The sequence below is a fragment of the Leptodactylus fuscus genome, chromosome 1 (assembly GCF_031893055.1).
Source record: "Leptodactylus fuscus isolate aLepFus1 chromosome 1, aLepFus1.hap2, whole genome shotgun sequence".
Lineage (NCBI taxonomy): Eukaryota > Metazoa > Chordata > Amphibia > Anura > Leptodactylidae > Leptodactylus > Leptodactylus fuscus.
The window spans coordinates 298,107,984-298,128,908 of NC_134265.1; the positions used below are offsets into that span (position 1 = coordinate 298,107,984).

Genomic DNA, 20,925 nt, shown 5'->3' on the forward strand with positions numbered 1-20,925 from the left:
GGCTAAAGGGAGCAGCCATTATTGGGTTATTTCACTGGAATCCTGTTTTAAGACAGGCTTGCACATTCCAGTGAGCGCCCTCTATTGGTTTGCAACAATGAGGCAGCAACTGTCTTCCTAATTACATCATGGAAGGCGGATTTGCATATTCTTCCCATAGAATTTCATGGTCAGGGAAAATGGGCATAGGTCTCAAGAGAGAATGATACAGAAGAGAAGTCCATGGTTTAGAACCAATTTAGTAGAAGAGAATACGGATGTCGATTCTTTTTGGGTCTTAGAATGCAAGCTTACTTTTCATGGCATACTTAGTCTTTCTTTTCCTCAGGATTAGCCTGAGGAGTAAGACCTTCTGGTGTTGATTCAAGAGATTGGAGCCGTCTTACTATAGCGTTGTTAGTGTCAAGCAAACCTCTTGGGTCTAGACCTCCAAACTGAACTCAAAAAATATATATAAGTTGTGTTTAAATTTTTCTAATTGCTCTCTTATTTTGTAGGAATACTTTTCTACTACGTGTAACACGCTGAGGTAGTACACCAATATTTTTGCCACCCAAGTACAAAACTTTTTCTTAAAAAAAAATGTTCTTCTGCAATGAGTGAATGCAGCAACAATTTGTGATATTCTGTGAATCTTTAGAAACATGTGGACCATATACAGTGAATTTCACAAAAATCTATTAATTCAGGTAAATGTTTTATTGGACTGCACAAACTATAAGACAATTTTTATATATTTGACAAGATTGAACATTGTATCACATATTCTAGATATTCTTACAATCGAAAATTGTGTATTATAATAAAGAACAAGACAAATTCACAAACATACAAATTATAACGTTTCTAAACTATACACAGGCACTTCACACATAAATCACAGCATATTTCTTACCATTATGAAAACCATAACTTAAGTATATACATTTGCTACAATATTTAACAATCAATGCATGAAGACTTTACCTTTCTGCTGGTTGAAGAACTAGTACATGGCGGGGTGTATAATATAACAGGAACAATTAAGGTTTATTAAGTGTTTTGGTGGGAAGTAATCCTACAAAAGTTGCAGTAACATCTATTTTCACAGTTTATCTAAAACCCTATACCTAAAGCTTTTCAAATACCATAATCTATAAGGTATATATCACATCTATGACATGACTGGTGAATATTTTTATCATATTTATTCCAAGGGGGGTTATTTATTTTTGGAGGGTCTCTGTTAGCTGAATTTTTATTCTTGCATTGTACTATGCACCATGGATTTATAGGTGTAAAACTCTATAATGACCTTCTGAAATAAGATAAGGCCAGGGCTGCTCTGCTAGATGTTGTAATACTACTAAATGGTTTTAACTATTGAGTCCCAACTGCAGCCCACATTCAGCTGCATTGTCTTCTATCTAATCTTGTGCCTGCAGCTGTCATTGAATGGTTGAAATCAATCAGTAGTCCTGCAAATAGTCACATTGTGTCCTAAGTCTTTATCTTCAGGCGTGTCTGTGTAAATATAATCTAATGAGGCCAAAATGCTAAAAGGGTTTGGTGACCAATTAAAGATCAACATGTGCCTGAAACCTAGGCTCCAAGACCATCATGTCTGAAGAGGCTATCACATTCAGATCAGTAGTTACCAAGCACAACACTGTACAATTGTACAGCGACTGTGCTTGGTATCACTGCTCAGTCAATTTACTTGAATGGGACTGAGCTGCAATCAGGCCATGTGACCGATGATGTCACATGATCTGGGAAGTGGAAGTGGAGCTCAAACAACTGATCTATGTTGGACACCCATGTTTAACTGATGACCCATCTTGTCCAAAGTCCTGTTAAACACCTTTCAGGCCAGCATTTTGTGCTACGCTCTTGATACTTTTTGTACTTGCACGTGTCTACACTCCAGCCTCTTAATAATTTTGGCGCATCTCAAGATGTACTGTGCACCAGAACAGAAATCTACACCAGTCAAGAATGGTCACAGATTTCAGCTATAATTTTATATTTCTATAGCTATAAAGCTATATTTCTCCATTTTTCTGAAGCAGGTTATAGTAAATCAATGAGGCTGAGGTGGTCTCCGCCCTGGCCAGCCTTTATCCCCTCACCACTTTGTCTTCCACGGAATGCTCAAAAAATTATAAATGCAAAAAAACTGGATGATATACTGACCCGACTGTAGATGATACAAGGGTTAAAAACTGAGCACCAGTATTGACATAAAAGTCAATCCATAATGGATGACTAAGGACTTGGGCTGCTTTCTCAAATTTTACAAGCCTGTGGGCTGAGATGGGTCGATATATACTGCCGTATACTACTCAGAGCTGTAGCTAGGCTTTCCATCACCCAGGGCAAGGGTTCATTTCACTGTCCTCACTGGCTTATTGCCCCCCACTGTGACAACCATTACTGGAGCCACATGCACCCCCAGCTAGGCCCCTGCCCTGTTATACATATTATTTCACAATAACCTTAATGTCACATTACAGAAATTATGACTTATTATTGTATATGTCAGATGTAGGTTTCAAACAGAAGACGCTATAGGTCAGCATTGGTAAACATATGTACATAAAGAATTCACTCTCTTGGACTACACATTTTTTCTTTGGATTTGCATTGAATACACATTCTCAATGTGTCAGTCATTGGTTTATAAAATATACTTACATAAATTTCCATGAACACAGATCTGCCTTGAGAATACGGACTATAGATTTGATTCGCTCATAGCAGCGATATGTGGCACACACAAGACTACAGCTGTTTGCTGTCTATTTTATATACAACTAAATAAATGCCCACTGAATTTATCCCATGCATTGTTTTCTAACTATGGTGACTTTAGGAGTCTTTTAGTTACTTATCATCACGTGTATTCTATATAGCACTAATAGCTACAATGTGTATTAAGGCATTTCTTCATCTCGGTACTGGAGTGTTCAATTGTGTAGAAGTCAAAAAGGCAACAAAAAAGCAAAATAATTGTTCACATTAAACACCTTTTATGCTAAATAGATCCAGAAATCAAAGTATCTGCATAGACGTAGAGGTAAATGATACATGTCTGCCTGCCATTTCCACATGGAGGTACGGAGCTAACTGCTTTGTCTTTATACAGATGTAGCAGATGTTGAATTGACCGCTGGCACGTAGTCTGCTGTGGCATGTAGCACAATCTTAATAGAAAGTGTATGGAAGGACAAAATAACTCATGAAACTAATTGGATAAAATATCACAACATACTTTCAAAGTCCTTGACAGACTGCAGCACACAAAACAACCACTGGGTGGTCCCAAAGACGTAAGTATCGCAAAATCATGTTGTTTGAAAAGCTGATCATCTTGTGACAAACATCTGGACATGTGGAGCCAAAAGGACAAGAGGGGGAGGACACCTGTACGTTGATAACCTAGTGAGCGTCTATTACATTTTTATCTATGTAGAAAAATATGATTGCTATAAAAGTATATTGGAACAAGAAATCAGAACAGAATTTTGGATGGGCGGCGCTTACTTTATCATCTTCCTTTGCTAAGGAATGTAAAATGCAGCATTTATTTCTGCAACGGACAAAAATGCAACATGTGCCCTCAGCCTCAGATTTTGCAGTAGGTTTTCCCTGATATGGCATTATTCCGTCCATGCCATTTGCTCCTGTGCTTATTTTACTTTCCATTTGGCTGTATCTAAAAATATGGATTATGTACTTTAGCTTCTATTCAACAATGAACACTCTTCTTATTGCAGATTCACACTTTTGTCTTCTGCTGAGAACTGAATTCTTCAAAATGAATTCCCCGGGATGTTGTGATCTTCATTACTGCTCCATTGGCAGTTTCATCTTCTATGAGTCTGACTAGTCCCTGTGCGATTAATGATGGACTGTAACAAAAGAAATATTCATATAAATAACTGGGATACATTTAACAGATAAATGAAGCTTTGTTTCAAAGTCATAGTTTAATGGAATTGTCCAGTTTAGAAAACCTAACTTCAGATTCAGAGATGATATAGGGGCCCTCTATTCAGGATATTCATCTGGGTGCCAGAGTAGAGAGCAGAGGACCTACCCTGTAATAAACTCATTGATTTGAACAGACAGTGTGTAATTCTTAATTCCCCCTGTGGAAATTAACACTTACGGTTTTCCCATAAACCACAATTGATTCCCCTACGGACCCAGAAGAAGACACTTTGTTATCAGCTAATATTCAAGGAAGGCTTCTAAGAGTGGAGAACCTCTTTATTATAGTAGATATCAGCAGGTTAGGTGGGGGTCTGACCTGATAATTGCTAGAACAAAGTGGCCGCCATGCTTATCAGGGTTGTGGAGTCAGAGTTGGGGACAATTTTGGGTACAGTTGGATTCAGAGTCAGAAAAAAAAGCTACCGACTGCCGAATCAGCCTCAAAATAATTTCATAATTTTACACCATTGCTGATTGTATAGAGAATTAGGTGTATAGTGTGCTGCATATTTACTTTCATAGGAATTCATTCAATAGCTTTTTAATAAATTAAGGCCAGGGCTCCACAAGTCGTAAACTGTATATATCTTTATAAAGGAGACAAAACACTATATAGGGTGTGTATATATAGTGCAGGATACACCCCAGGCCAAAGACTCAGGAATTAAAGATAGTATTCTTTACAACACACATAATTGAAGGAAGGATGAGATAAAGTTAGATAAAGTATATTGTACAAACATTGCTTGTGTGGGGGAGGTTTGAAACTAAAAATGTCAAAATTGACAAAATTGTAATAATTCAGGTCCTAAAATAGATCTTTCCTCAAGTTTATAGCCAACTACAAATCAAGCATAAAAGAGACCCAAGGGAGGAAACAGCAATTGTTCTACGTGCCAAATAATGTAAAACAATATTCACTATTGCCGCATGAAGCTTGCCAAGTATACAATAAACAATGATTAATACAACCTACGGCTAGCAAAGCAGGCAGATACTGTGCATAAACAACTCCTATACTCCGTAGGTCAGGTTATGTGTCTAGTACACTAAAGTGGTGGAATTTATATTATATTATATTAACCTCGGCACTTTAATGTATTCGTCACATAACCTGGAAAATATTAGAACCATAATAACACAATGAAGTATTCACCTGTACACTATTACTATTATATTTTTCAAATCCAATATACTTTATTCTGCAGGGATATACTTGTAGGGATACAGGACTGCATGTTGTGTAGGACCATCCCACACCCCATGGGTATCATACATGGGACTTGTTTATTAACATAGGGCACATGTTTGATAATCTTTGGATGATGGATGGTTGCTTTGCTTACTGACCAACATCAAGCTCAGTTATCACAGTGTTCTGGTTGATGAGGCCCCAGACGAAAAATAGTCAAAATCCAATTGGTGGTTACTATGAGGAATATAGAGGAGTTTAGAATTTTAGATAATGTCCCCATCTCAGATGTATCAACTGGCTAATTTCATAGGCTACACGTGATTGTGGTAACAATTACTGGAGTTATAGGCCATTTTATCCTAAATTCACTTTATGGGTAAGATTTGAAGCATTGTTTGGCATAAGTGATCCTAAATATGATGGGGCTAGTTGCAGTATTGATGCCAAATGTCAAGGTTGGCGTACAAGAGAAAAAAAAAAGTCAAGAATTATTTGCACAACACCCACGCTTGGAAGAATAAAACTTGGATTTTTTTTCATGCCATGCGGACAAGGTATTGTAAATTTCCCTCTTTGTGTTTATTCTTTTAATATTTGCTAAAGTAAGCCAGTAGAGTGGAAACGAAAAATAAAAAGACACTATGTAAGGGTGCATTCACACTGAGTAAACGCTAGCTTATTTTGTAGAGTAAAATTACACTTGTAAATTTTGCTATCTCATTGACTTCAATGATATTTTTTTACAAGTGTAAAAATACGCCTGTAAAAAATACGCCTGTAAAAAATACGCCTGTAAAAATACGCCTGTAAAATGTCATTGAAGTCAATGGGATAGCAAAATTTACAAGTGTAATTTTACTCTACAAAATAAGCTAGCGTTTACTCAGTGTGAATTCACCCTTACATATTAATACTTACTCAAGAATACCAAACAATTTCATCATGTCCTTTATATTATCCTTGTATTGGAAATATTCTCCCATATTTTCTTCTTTGTCAATGGATTCTAGGAGTGGTGTGTCTACAAAGGCCGGGCACACTGTATTTACCCTCACACCATAGTCACCAATAGATGCCAGAGCCTGTAGAAAGAAATGGGATACATTTAGGATGGAAAACCCCATGGAGAGCTCTGGTTCCAAAAGGAAAACAATGATACTTCACCAAGGAAACATTTAGTGCATGAGAAGTTCACATGGAGTAAATTGGAGAGGACTTTGAGGTGTCTTTGCAGCAGAAAGTCATATCATGCCTTGGGTTGGCATGGGTTCACACGTCATTATCCTCATACAATTGGGTTAAAAAGAGTGAAGTACATGTCGTGTTTTCCACCAAGATTCTGCTGCAGACGCCTTGACAAAATGAAGCGTCTGTCAAGGTCTACCATTGAAAACAATAAGAGGCGGAACAGGGCCAGTTTTTGGAGAGGAGTTAAAAGCGGAAAGACAAATTTTTCCAAGTGAATATACCTTAAAAGTGGAAAGAAAATGTTCTGACCAAAACCAATAAAACAGGGCAAGATAATATAATAATAATAATAAAAATTCTTGTAAAAAAAAAAAAACCTAAAACATAGGCCAGTGTCAGGTAATGTAATACATTGTTCATTGGGCAGGAACAATGTTCAGCCTCAGGTCAGTGGGAATGTAGGGAATAGCTTGCGTCTGCTTATTAAAAAATACTATTACAGGAGCCGGTGACAGGAGTGTTTTAAGATGCTATATAACATGCTGACACTGCGGTATACGGTCAGCTGTTTTTTCAGGTTAATATATCTTCATACAATACGCTGACACTTACAAATGGCCCTCTCTAATGTGGTGGGATAGATGATTGATGGCCAAGTAACCTGGACCTAATATTGGGCTTAAGTTCTGCCTTCAGTTCTATATACAGGTCAAAATCAGCCATGTTAAATCAAGAGAAGAGATGATGCTTCATGGCAACAGGGGCCGAGGTCTTCTGAAAGGGTTTTGCTTGATGCAAGTAAAAGCCTGAATTGTGTTGTTGCTTGCATAGGCAGACTGCACACCTCCATGTGAAGGGCTTATAGGGTGATGGTATGATGAAGAACAGTATTGTGGGTATTGTCTCATTAACATGCCATATCATCTACAGAAATATATCTCAGGGAATGTCTACAGTAGTCTGAAATATAGCATAACATTTCTAGGCATAAAGTCAATAGAAGTCTATAACAGCTAGGGGCCCAAATGTATCGACCCTAGAAATATTAGTATTACTCAATTTATCATAGACTAAATGACAAGAGTCTAATGGATTGCTATTGGCTACTGGCATTGTGCGTCTTGTGTTATAATGGACAAGGCCTTAGTAGATAATATTATGTTTATTGTACAATACTATGCTTATCTCCTTGCAGTACTTTTCCATGAAAGGGTGAGCGTTTCCAACCTTGTCATATGACCATGACAATCTACAGGGAGTGCAGACGACGCCTGTCCCTTATCATGTAGACACTGAAAAATATTTACTTGCACGTAGTCCAGACCGATAGTCATAGGATCGTTTGTCTTAACTTCTGGCAAGGTTTTTGGCTAGCTATCACAAGGAAGTATTTCAGAGGATTTAATATAAAATATTGGCTAAAAGATTTTGTGATCCGATATACTTACACCTACGGCATGTTTTTTGTTGCATTAAAAAGTCACTACTGAAGTGAATAAGAATCCTGTCCAGACGCTACTAAATAAATACATGGTTTTATTGAATACTAGCGGTTTTCATGATCAATAGGGCAAATTTTTATATTTACTAGGGGTAACGCAAAGTTGATGGAAACAACATGTAAAAATGTCATAGTTTTCCATATAAGCAATTCAATTTCCATACAACTTTTTCTTTAAAAGCAAATTATAGCAATGGTTGATAATGGAAACGTTGCATCATACTGGTGACCAGTACATTCACACTTTGCTATATACATTATTCAGTTTAGAAGTCACTTCGAAACTTGGTTAACATTCCCTGCAATGGTTAAAAGGGTATCCCCAACTGGCTTGTTCACCATATTGCAGGCTGTGTGCTCTGTTCACTTCCTTGTTTTCTCAGTACATTGGTGGGCAGGGTTTCACTTGCTGTCTTCTCCCAGGCAAAGCTCTGCTATCTCTCTTCATAGCAGTATGTTTGCAGTCAGTAATGAGGGATTGGTTGTACATAAATTACCACAGTATCACTGGAAGATGCACAATATGAAGCTGATGTAACAGAGATGGATTTCATCGCAATAAACTTGGTTTTAGGTCTGTGTTTACATAGAGAAATACCGGACTCCCTATCTCAGCCAATATCACCCAAATTCAATTATCCGACTGATAACTGGAAGAGCCGGAGATAAACAGCTCAGAAATACAAGCATGGAGCACTCACCTCCCCCCTCCCCTATCTGAGAGCAGGAATGCAATGAAGTGAATAAATTAAGATAGCGGCCAAACAAAGCAGTTTTGATAAAGCAATGTATTTAGGAAAAGTCTTAAATCCACATAAACTAGCTGTATAGATAGGATCCTTGAGATGGGACAACCCCTTTAAGCTTCATTACTAATAGAACTAGTCCCTTGAAGCCCTTAAGTTTGCGATTGCGGAAGATGACTGGGGAGACTCTAACTCTAATTTCTCTGCCTCCTCTGACTCTCACTCACATCACCAACTCCATTCTGCTCAACGGACACAGCTTTAATCACCCCTCTGCACTCCGCAAAGGTAAACTTTGGGGTTCCAGCATACTTACTTATATCATAATCCTGACACCCCCTGTACATTGCTAGTTATCCACGATATGCTACATTACCCTTCATAAAGTAATTAGAATCAGTAACAGAATAAGAGATATGTGATCCTTTGTGGTTAATAAAAAGCAAACACCTTTAGTGAAGTGCAAAGGTTGTAAAGGTAGCTGCCAAAATCCTTGACAAATATGTACTGTATGTAAATGTTTATGGAGGTTCTCAGAACTGGTAATACATTAGATAAAGTAAGTATCTTTGGGGCAGACATTTATCTGGACGGCCTATCACTAATCCTATTGAAGTATACTACATTTATCCTCCGATCAGCCTAAAATGGAAAGACCCTCTGCATAGTCCTAGCAGCAAGGCATTCTTCAGCATGTTCACACGTGCTTGCATGGTACAACTAAAGCAGGAGACATTCCATACAAGTGACAATGTCCTGCTAGATTATACTGCCTATTAATATTCATTTATTCCCTGCATGGTCCTCCATCTATCATAACACAAGAGGATTAAACAATGAAGTTAATATATGCATTAAATAACTGCATCTTTGATAAACAGGATTTCTCCTTGTGGGAGAAATATTGTGCACTCTACAATGATATTCTATACTATAGTGTTGGCAAATGGATCAATCATCGCCCCCAAGGGTGATCACGTGATTGACAACATGACCACTTAAGTTTCCTGATGGATCACACATATGGCTGTATTTTTTCGCAATAGCTATTTTAGGAGTTCCTGGCCTTGTGTAGTTTGGGAACTACTCATTTATTAAGTTTCAGAAATACATTTATGTCCCCCTTAAAGAAATCTGACATGTATGCATTAGTAAATACTGGTATTCTATATGAAGTGACAATTCTGAAGCATCTTTTCTTAGAACTCCATGTTCTAAAGAGAATTTGAAAGAAAGAACTCCATGTTGTACCATTGCTCTGTTACTCCTCCAGGATATATATGGAATAATTGACAGCTGGGAGTTACCATTTCCCTAATGATAGACATGTGGCAGTATAAGGCTGGTTTCAGACAACTGAGCCACGAATGGCCTGTTGAGAATTAAAAGCACTGGCTGCACACGAAAGACACGGGGATGTCCCCATGTGCCACCCATGCATGGGCTGGGCTTCCACGGCTCTTTTCATTAAATGAATAGGAGCCACAGACGCACCGGATGCGAAATAGGTCCTGTCCTATCTGATACGGCCTTGGCTGTTGGCCTGCACACGGGACCGTGAAAATCATGGGTCAGTGCGTTATCCGTGAAATACACAGATCGCACATTGACCTAAACCACGGTCATCTGCAAAAGGCCTAACAGTGTGCACACCCCCAACTGGTAACACCTAGCTGTCTAGGAAGACTGATAGAGGAATGGCACAATGTAAAGTTGCTGTAGAATTATTACTAAAATAGACATGTTAGGAGAGAGGACAGTTTCTCTTTAGATACATACTAAATAGCTGTATATTGGAGTCACCAAATTATCCTCTCTTGCTGAGTTGTTAAAACTTTTTTCTTAAACTCTTCAGTATGGGTACCAATATGTAATGGGCCTATTATTAATATGGACTCCCAAAGAGTATCGCCCCCCCCCCCCAAAAAAAAAAAAAAAAAAAAAAATGTATTGGTTGTCACTTTGTTTTACTGGCTTTGAAATAAAATGATATCCAAGTTCTTTTTACCATGTTTCCATGAAAAGAATGTGATGTATTTACTAGGATACTGTACATATAAGCAGGGAAGCACACTACTTGTATACAGAGTATTCAGCATAAACATTTACAAACCACTATTAAGTAACTAAATCTATGACATATGTTCCTCGGTAGGTATGCAGGAAATTGTACAAACCACAAGCAGTTTACACATGGCTTTTCTAAGCAGGATTCATTATCTACAACAGGGAGCCTGCTATTGTCTTTCTGTCAGGATGTGACTGTGTATAAATATCAGGACGCTAATTTGGAAGGAATTGATCCTTGCTGGGAGCTGTACCTTGTTTCCAGAGCTAATAACTTTCCCAGCTTCTAAACACAGTAATCATTTACTTGTACTCTGAAAGTTCCATTTTATTTGGCACAAAGCAATCAAACACGGAACAAATTGTTCCTGGTGTCGACTCTGTTTGCTCAGTGGATGACAAAGATTACATAACCTACATTAAAGCTCACAGATAAAGCCAAAGAGCATCATTATTACTCGCTACTTTCTGGAGAGGATATTTGAGCTAGTGACACTAGAGGCACAAAGGTTCCTCTCCATACTACGTAGGAATCAAATAAGAATCCAATTACAACTGTGTGTATTTCAGCAATATATACAGTGTTGGCAGGAAGAAATGATAATATGAGCCTATACTCCAGCTCTACCATACAAGGATATGCCTACTGTTAGCTGCACAGTACATCATGCTATTATCATGGCTTACATAGGTCATAAAATCTATAAGAACTATTAGATAGCTTATAAATGAAAAGATACAAAACACTAGGAGAAAACTGTACACAGAAAGGTGCCCATTAAAGAGTAAATGGCTGACTCCATCGATTTTTAGAGGGATTGGTTGACAATCTTATAGTATATTATACCGGTTCTCCCCTGATGATTTTTTAGAAAAAGTAAGACTTGGGCATGTTGAATGTCTATGAGCAATAAGTCACTCCTCAAGGTTTATGGAACAGACTTACTCTACACTGTGGGTACAATAGTGGAAGGGCCACGGTAGTGTGGCAGAACGTACATCCAACAAAGGATCCTCTAGTATTCTGGCTGTAGACTTGACTCTTTGGTTACTATAAATGTGATATTGTCATATATATGATGCATAATATTTTATCTACTGACATTTTAGGAACATGCTATTGTGCTAGAAAAAAAAAATCTACATATCTAAGTGGCTTTACCTTTATTCTAGAGAGGATTATGGTCTCTACAACTTTCCAGATGTTGGTGTGACAGAGACGGTCAACTCTTGCAATGCTTTACATATAAGGAATCAATGTGGTAAGGCTTTCATAAAAGAGAGGGAGGTCCCATATCAAAAAGAGCCCCATCTATTTATGAAGCTGGCATTAGCCATACAGAATAGAAGTGCCTAGTTCTTTCTTATCACTCCACTCCCATTCTATGACATTCAGTTCATTCCCTATCCATTTGCGGGAAGGACCAACCAAGACTTGACCCCTGTCCCCAAAGGCTCCCCACACATTCTAAGACGCTCATTGCTAAGCACTGGAGAGGTGTTGCCCCCCCATTCTTGTCCCAACTTAGAATGAAAGATGTTCATAGCCTCTATATTATTATTATTATAGCATCGAATACCTAATTGTATCTTTAAATAACATGGTTGAGGCGTTCCAGTCTATCTGGACTCCCTGCAATACATTTTGTGTACTGCAAGGTCTCTGATCACAGTCTCTTTAGCTCCTCCTTCCATTCTTTTCACCTTTCTGTCTCTCATCTTGTCTTTTGTTCACGCCACTAGTTGATATTTCTTATTGAATTTGCTCTGTTTTGTTCTACCTGATGTTCAGGTATATGATGCTTTGTCATTATCTGTTATATTTCTTACAAACACCTCTTCAATGAAAGTTAGTTAAAAAAAAAACCACAATGTTATCTGGTATGTTGCAATAGGATCAATGGTACAGCAATAAACTCAACCCCCACTCCTCCAACATGAGAGAACATCTATCTGTAAGCATTGATGATGTATTTGCCTAGAGGGTCTGAGGGTTTTGTTTTGCTAGAATTCTGGTATTCCCGGTAACTCCTGTGTCATGCTTCTACCATCAGCTTGTGTCTGTTACATCTGCCTTGCCTATGGCAATTCCGTTTGACTTGATTGACACTATATCTTTCCTATATTTCTGGACACCTCTATAGACCTTTACTTTCTATCTTTGGTATCAGTCTGTTCTCCATCTCTGCAGTGACCAGCAATTTGTGATATCCCAAGGAAAACCCTTACAGTAGACCAACCAAGGCTATAAGTGGTTAATGGATCTGCAACTTCTTTGTATGCCGCAATGACTGCACAATTTCTTACATTCTGTCCCTATTGTATACTGTAGACCTGAACATGACTGCTACCATTATTATTGTCAAAAAATGTCATCTTTCCTTACTTTAAAATATGCCAAACTGGTGACATAAAGGCAATGTTCCCTTTTTTTGCTGTACATCACAATAAATTTCAATGATTGTTCCATTATGGTTCTATTGATTTTTAGATAAAGAGTTGCCTTCATACTTCACTAGGGTACATGATGTTATTGCTATTGTATTGCAATGTACCGTAATAATATACGTCTGAAAGGGAGAAAGTGAATAAGGCGTCTTGTATGTGAGATATCAGATATACAGATAGGTTCTCCATTGCCTTTTCTCTTGGCTGGACATGTACAGATGTGTGTTAAGCCCCTATTCTCAAAGCAACATGATCTCCCGATAATGGGTTATGCTAACCATGCTATTTGTGTCTACTCTGGTGAGGGGTCGGGGGTGTAAATTGCAGCCTTTCAAGGCTTTTGTTAGCAATATTGTGTTATTGCATTGAATTGGTTTTATGAGAAATTCCATTAGACATACAGTAGGTAGACTAGACTGACAGGTTTTACAAGACTAGTTATTCACTGCAATGACATGCCAATATATTCTTCATCAAGGTCTAGTAATCCACAGGGTCTGGTAAGACCTATACAATAGATCAGGCTGTCTTGTCTATCACTACAATCTTAGTCTGCAACAATATGAAACAAACAATGTTGGAGCGTTAACCTGAATGTCTGCAATTGGTTAAAACTACTGTTCCATGATATCTTCAATAATGTTTTTCAAAATACTTCATTGTTTTTTTGTCTTCTGTGATAACCAGTTGCAGACATTCAGGGTAACATGGCTACATCTGTAAATATTAATCCTGATACTAAATGATATCACACATATCTGGATGAAATGTCAGACTATTAGATTAGAGAAGTAGAACCACTTGGCCGTATTCCAGAGCGGCAGCTGTGTATTATGCAAATGCAGCAGAGAATAAGCCATTGCTACATCAACCTTAAAAGTCTTACTGATCTAAATGAGGAAGCCACAGCGTTATCTTCTAAGGACGTAATGGAACTGTAATACAGGTCTGACATTTGCAACTGTACTAAGTTAACATATATCAGGAAACAAGTCTGTAGTTTTTATCTTTTTTTTTTTTTTTTTACTTTTGGCTTAGAAAAGTTAGCATTGTATTTATGAACACCGAATTGGATTGTGTGGATTGAGTAAAGATCATACAATGTGCTATGCCTGATGCAGGGACTGAGGTCTGTGACATAAGTATTTTCCATCAAAAGACATCTATGGCATATCCACAGGAGAGGTCATAATTGTCTGATAGATGTCGGGCCCACTAGGTCATAGCATCTGTTCTTCCAACCAACCGCGGTCAGGCTTTATAATCAACATCAGACTAAGCAGAGATCACTCCGCACAGAACTAAATGATCCTGAAGTCTTATTTTTCTTTTTATTTGACTCCTAGTACCTTTTCTATCTGCTATGAGTTTGTATGTGTTCTTTCTTGAAATATATTGCTGTATTTATCCATGCTGCTGTAACACACTGAATTTCCCCCATGGTGGGATTATTAAAGGATTGTCTTATTTTAACACCTTCCATGCCTGCTGCTTACATGACCTTGTCCTTGCTGTCAAGACTATGACCAGGCTTTATGGAACCAACACAGCTTTGAGTTACGCAGTTTCCATAACTCCCATAAAAGTGAATGAGCATACAGTTAGCTACATTGCTTCTGTAGCTCCCACATGAGTCATGGAAACATTGTAGCTCTTAGTACACTCATTCACTTCTATGTGCATTACAGAAACAGTGTAGCTCAGGGCTGTCTACTGCTTCACTAAAAATCTGTGTTTTTGCAACAACAGCAGCTGTCGGAAAGGGAATATATATATATATATATATATATATATATATATATATATATATATATTTTTTTTTTTTTTAAATCCCCGTTCCCTGCACAGACATGCTATATACCAATATTTGGGACCTATCAGTGGTTTAGTGTCCCAAATGTAGGTGACAGGTTCCCTTTAAAGACAGACAAAGATACATTTAGCTCACAGTTTACAAGTGACATCAAAGTGCACAGCATATGCATATAAAGAAGACTCATTTATACGGGTAGATAAATATGAGAGCACATTGTCATGAATGATAATTTATATACTACATTATACTCACCGCTATTGATCTTGTGAATCCAATTACGCCATGCTTTGAAGCAGAGTATACTGGCTGGTAGGCAGCAGGTGTCAGCCCTTTGATAAAGATAATAAATATCATTTCAATCAATAAAATGCTACCAAGACATGCTTTTTTGGTCACAGTGACACAAGATTACTGACATACCCTGATCATTTCAGATAACCTTGAATGACGGCAGACGGCATTTTAGTATTTTATTTCTGCAGCCGACCGAAACAGCCATCCAAGATAATGTACATGGCAGGGCAATCTACTAGAGTCACTCACATGCATTAGAAATTTCATTGCACTGAAAAAATACATATTCAACTTTCATTTGCACTCTAGCAATGAGGGAAGATGTAATTTTCCAGACTATATTATTTGGAAAGGAAGGAAAGGCTATTGCGTTTTACACTTGCACTGGGGGTTTGCTGTAGGAAGTGTTGTTTCCAGCTGATAAGATATAAGTAATGTACTTAAGGCTTGAAAATTGTGGCTTTTCACAGGCTCACACACAGTGCAGGTACATTACAGTGCTGCAGGATCTCACAGGGTCACCCTATATATTACTTACTTTGGCTCTACTGTGGATATACCATTATACCTAGTGATATTAAGAGGTGATACAGGCTAATAAATACATAGTCTTCTCCACTATTACATAATGTCATTTCTTTTTAAGTATAAATTAATGGAGGGAAGACAAAAATATATACCATATAGCTAGCAAACAATGCCATAAAATATGGCCAACTGCCTCATTTGCTTAAACCTTCAAATCTACGTAAATATGTTGTTTACCCCTGTAATGTGCTCTGTAATGTGATGGTGCAGTTGAATATACTTGGGGGAGGTGGTAGATTCGCTTTCATAGAAGGGTCACATTCTAGTAGAGGCAGTAGACTTACTATAGGCAGACAGTAGGTCCACCACCAAGTGGTAGGAATGCCATCGCTGGTAGGATGATAACTGAACTACATATGGCATTAAATGTAATTATTACTCAGGGTAAATGAAAGTGAAAAACCTAACGTCATCACTGGTGATACCAATACAAAATCTGTCATTGTCAGACTATGGATATGGATTATGATTTACCATCTCAATCTGTGGTAGGTTTATCCCAGGGTGTGCATGCCATGTACCTAGGAGGCACTTGCCCTGCCTAATGCTGCGCTTCTAATATATAGCATAGTGTACAGTACAAAGACTGCCTTGGGCATTAAAAATGCTTTTAATGTGAAAAAAATCAGTTTATTCAGAACTGGCCATAAAATTCTAACTAGAAGAAGTGGAAGTTTCCCAACTTTTTACAATTTTTTTTTTTTTTATTTATTTTATTCTTTTAAACATGTAACTGTTAGAAGTGAAGGGGCATAGGTGCAAAACTGAGTGCTGTGCCCCTCCAGTTCTGATCTGATCTGCTTGAATCTCCTTGAAGAGAGCCAGGTATCAAGAATGCGTAGTAAATGGGTTCCTGGAAAGTCTATGACTCTGTACACCAATAACTGAACTCTGTGAGGAGAGCCAAGACAAGACAATCTTGAGGGGCAGAGTGCGCTCCTAGCCCCTTCTTCTTAGCGATCAGTAAAGGTCTCCGCACCTCACCAATCAAAACTTGTGAGCGGTCACATCTATATATGTCAGAAGTTTACTGAAGTGATAGATACCCTTTACATTTTCTTACATTTCTATCTCAACCTATACCAGAAGACAGAACCAGTGATCTTATGCCAATGTAAAAATACAACTATTGGCTTTCTGCTGCTAGATTTTAAAGGGAAAAAACAAAACAAAACAAAAACAGCTAATGCTTTCATAAAGTATGGTTTAATCTTCACCCAAGTAACATTCTGCAGTCTGTCTTGGTATATTTTCCCTTAAGGTTGTGGTAAATCAGAGGTATCTAAGGTCAACCTCAACCAACGTGCTGTAGGAAGCATTTGACTATTATTCAGCAGATGACTAATACTTCTGAAATCTAATCCCTTACAATAATCTACAGTAGCTGACAAGTCACATTTTTCTATGTAAGATGACAATGCTTATAACCTACCATGAGCTTTATGTATCATATTTAGAGATAAGGTGACCTAGCTGCTCATCACAATGACTTAGAGCTCAGAATTAATTTACGCTACTTTCTTTTGGGAACAAGCTCTTATAGAATACTAAGAGCAACAAGTCTTTTTTTCCTCCTTGTAACATATCCAGCAGGAATTACTAATCTAATAAGACTTACAGGAGCTCTAGTGTTAGGGATTCTTCACATTCCTTGATTTACAAGCGTCTCCATTCAGATAGTGATAATGCTATGACACATTAACACTAAGAGCAGAACATGGGATTCTATATACTGTATAATATAGTATTCTATTCACCCCCTTTATTACTTATTGGTATTAGTGAGTGGTTTCTATCTCTAACCAAAATATCAGACTCAAGAAGCTGTTGCCTAAAACATCTATAGAACCCATGTAAAAGTAACTGCCCCTCATAGAGAAGTATTTTTTTGGCTCTGTAACAATCCAAAGACAACTGTCAATCACTTATGTACAATCTAACAGATGATAGGAAGCTGCTAACTTTGTGTAAGATGACTAAGGCTAAGGATACATGTAGCAAAATGCAGTTAAACAAAAACTGCAGATAAAAACCACAGCACGTTTTTTGCAGCTTTTTTCTCTACATTTTTTTCTTCATCTATAAAGAAGGTAAATGTTTGTGATTTCACAGCTAACACTGACAGGTCTTCTTTTTCAAAAACAGACATTTTAAAATGCAGATATGTTATGTCTGCCCCTAAAAGAACCCCATAAAATGTCACGAGACATCCTCTGGTTCGCGGCTGATTAACCTCCCATTAATACTCCTATGACTGTATGCCAGCTGCAGTTATCTGCCAGATACACTCACATGTAACACTGATATCAGACTGTGGATGGTCTGTACACAGTAATGAAATCCAAGCTCATCTACTACTTGGTAGTGTTGGCTTTGCTCCAAAGTTATATATACTATGACCTTTAACCATGAGTGTAACAACTTGATAAGAGTTGAACAGAGGATAGGGTTTTTTTTTGGAAGAATACTACGTAATAATGTGATATTTCACTGATACAGTTCTACCGATCTACTGTAATAATTTTCACATGTGAGCGGTCGATACAGTTCTATCCAGTCTTGGCTACCCTGGCAGTGACATATGTCTTCAGTGGCACAATTCTGTCTCACGTTCTGATAGCTTGTTCCAATGTTTCCGAGTAGATTAAAATGTACCAGTTGTATAGCTCACATCGGATGGCTAGATAGTAAAATCTAAAAGCCTGGGATATCAGGCATGACCCCCTCTTAAGCTGATGATTCACATTAAGCTAAGTATCTACTGAACCATTAGTTCCGATGCCACCAATAACATGCACTCAGCTTGCCAAATGTGCATGTTATGGTTACGCATGTAGGTGGGGTGACCATCTGCTTTTTCATGGCGTGAACAATGGAAAATCCAAAATATCTGCCAGTTCGCATTCTTTTCACACTAATGTCCCTCTAAAAACAAAGTGATCCTCCATCAAAACAGATTTAGTAGGGCAAAGTTGCTTGTGTTATTGGTTTCTAGTTAAAAGTTTTTATTTCCTACAAACTCCTGAGGGGCTCATGATACTAATACTAGATTTCTATGCTGAGGAAGTCAGGTCAGGCTTCAGCTGGGATCTTGTAGGGGACAACAGAGAATCTGTGATCTGATCTTTATATGACTGCTTTCACATGGATAAAAGCGGGTTTTTCAACAGGAAAATTGATACCACTATGCAGCTACATGCCAATATTACCGGATACTCATTCTCAAATTCCTAAAATGTTGCCAACATAAATGTATTTTCAGTAGTAGCTTGCTTGTTTCTGTCCTGTGGTCCTGTCAGTAGCCTGTTGCATATCTCTTGACTTGGGCTTTCTTAGCTCTGTGAATATGGGATACATGCCACCCTGCAGCGAGCCTCAGGCAGCAGAAATACTCTGCAAGACAATTGGTGAGTAGGGTCCTGCAGTGTGATCCAAAGCTGGAGGATACTGGTTGGCCTAACTCTGCACATAGATGTCATCTCAGCTGTCCAGTGTATACAAATAAACTGACACATAGCCTGGGTGAACTGCTGTATTATGGGTATCTGTATGAGTATAATGAGTGAACCGTGCCAAGTCCGGGTGATTTTGGGGCCCATTTAGCTTACGGGGCCACCATGGGATTCACCTGTGCCCAGTTCAAGCCTACCACCAATGTACCTGTTTGCATATTTATAAAAATGGCTTTTTAAAGGAAATGGAGAACCTATTGGACTATGTAATGGTATGATGGTGCTCGCCTAAATGTCCCCTACAATGTAATGTGGTTGGTTTGATATCATGTTTCCTGGTGACAGACTCCCTTTAAGACTCGCATCTAAACTTTACAATTTTCTGTTTCATCATAGAAAAGTAAAACTAAAATAATAGCAGTGCTGGATCCATTACATTTACTGTAAGGAGGATCTTAGGGTTTCCATCATGATGTCCACCATTTTACTAAGCTGCCTTGGGACGTCAGTAGAGTCTTAAGTCAAGGTTCTTAAAAGGTTCTCCGATAAAGATGTGACTTTACCTTAATGCAGGAACATTTTAACATCTTTACTACCTTAACATACAGTAAATAATAGTCCTAACACAGTTCTATTTTAGTTGAGTATAGCCACAGGAGATCTTGATGTTGTGGCCATAATGCGGACCTCTATTACGACTGACTACGTTAAAGCTGAATTTTAGCCCGGGCTCGTGCTTTTAAGATAGTTGGTATCTCACCATTTCCAAAGGAAATAATGAAGACCTACTTTCATATAAAAGCTATTTATTGCCTGTTTATGAGATATGTTTATAAGTGCAAAAATGTGGCTTTCGATGTTATGTTAAATCATATTTTAAAGAAGGTTTCTTAGTGAGATTTCTTTTTGTGTCTCAAGAAAGTGTATATCTGAAGCCAATGACTGGACAATATGTGGCCATACAGCTATATACACTTCTCTTTGGCACATAGCTCTGCATATTCTGTTTATAGGTAAACATTTATGATATTACAGATGCCATATCTTACCTGCCAGAGATGATATATTTATTATGACTCCTCCTTGACCTCCATTCTTTTTGTTCATAAGTTCCAAGCCAATATAGGTTCCTCGAATAACTGAGATCTAAAACAGAAAGTGCGGGATATGAGAAATGTCTCTACTACGTCTATCACAGGTCAGTGCGGTCCAATATATTCTATTATACAAGATCTAATATCCAAAGGTTAAACAGAGTTCGCATTCATCTGAAAATGGGCAAAAATGTATAAAAGACAATTTAATGGAAAAGACAATGTGCCAGGGGCATGCCGTTTTTAGGCATTTTGACAAATGTAATAATTGGTAAATATTGCAGCAAGTGGCCAAAAGCAACAGAATAATTTGCTCTCATAATATGAAGAAGAGATGGCTTATTTGTAGAAATATATGCAAGCTAGCAACGCTTGTGCAGAATTAACATACACATGTGACAGTCCTATATAGAGCCCCAGCTAAGAGTCATGTAACATAAGACACACAAAAAAGACAAATGTAACAAACGCAATTTTCCTATATCTTAACACATGAATTTTCTAGAATAACAGCATCTGAAAATTTACCATCAAACCAGAATTTGTCTTAGCTAGAAA

The 20,925-nt window shown here is 37.8% G+C and overlaps 1 protein-coding gene across 1 annotated transcript in view; it reads right to left on the reverse strand.

Annotated features, from left to right (window-relative positions):
• Positions 1-3,070: 3,070 nt before the first annotated feature.
• Positions 3,071-20,925, reverse strand: part of HPGD (15-hydroxyprostaglandin dehydrogenase) — a 35,042-nt gene continuing 17,187 nt past the window's right edge. The window contains exons 4-7 of the mRNA XM_075258127.1: positions 20,323-20,419; positions 15,192-15,268; positions 6,092-6,255; positions 3,071-3,893 (exon numbers count right to left, since the gene is read on the reverse strand). Coding sequence (XP_075114228.1) covers positions 3,761-3,893; positions 6,092-6,255; positions 15,192-15,268; positions 20,323-20,419 — 471 coding nt within the window. The 3' untranslated portion in view covers positions 3,071-3,760. The remainder of the gene's footprint in view (positions 3,894-6,091; positions 6,256-15,191; positions 15,269-20,322; positions 20,420-20,925) is intronic.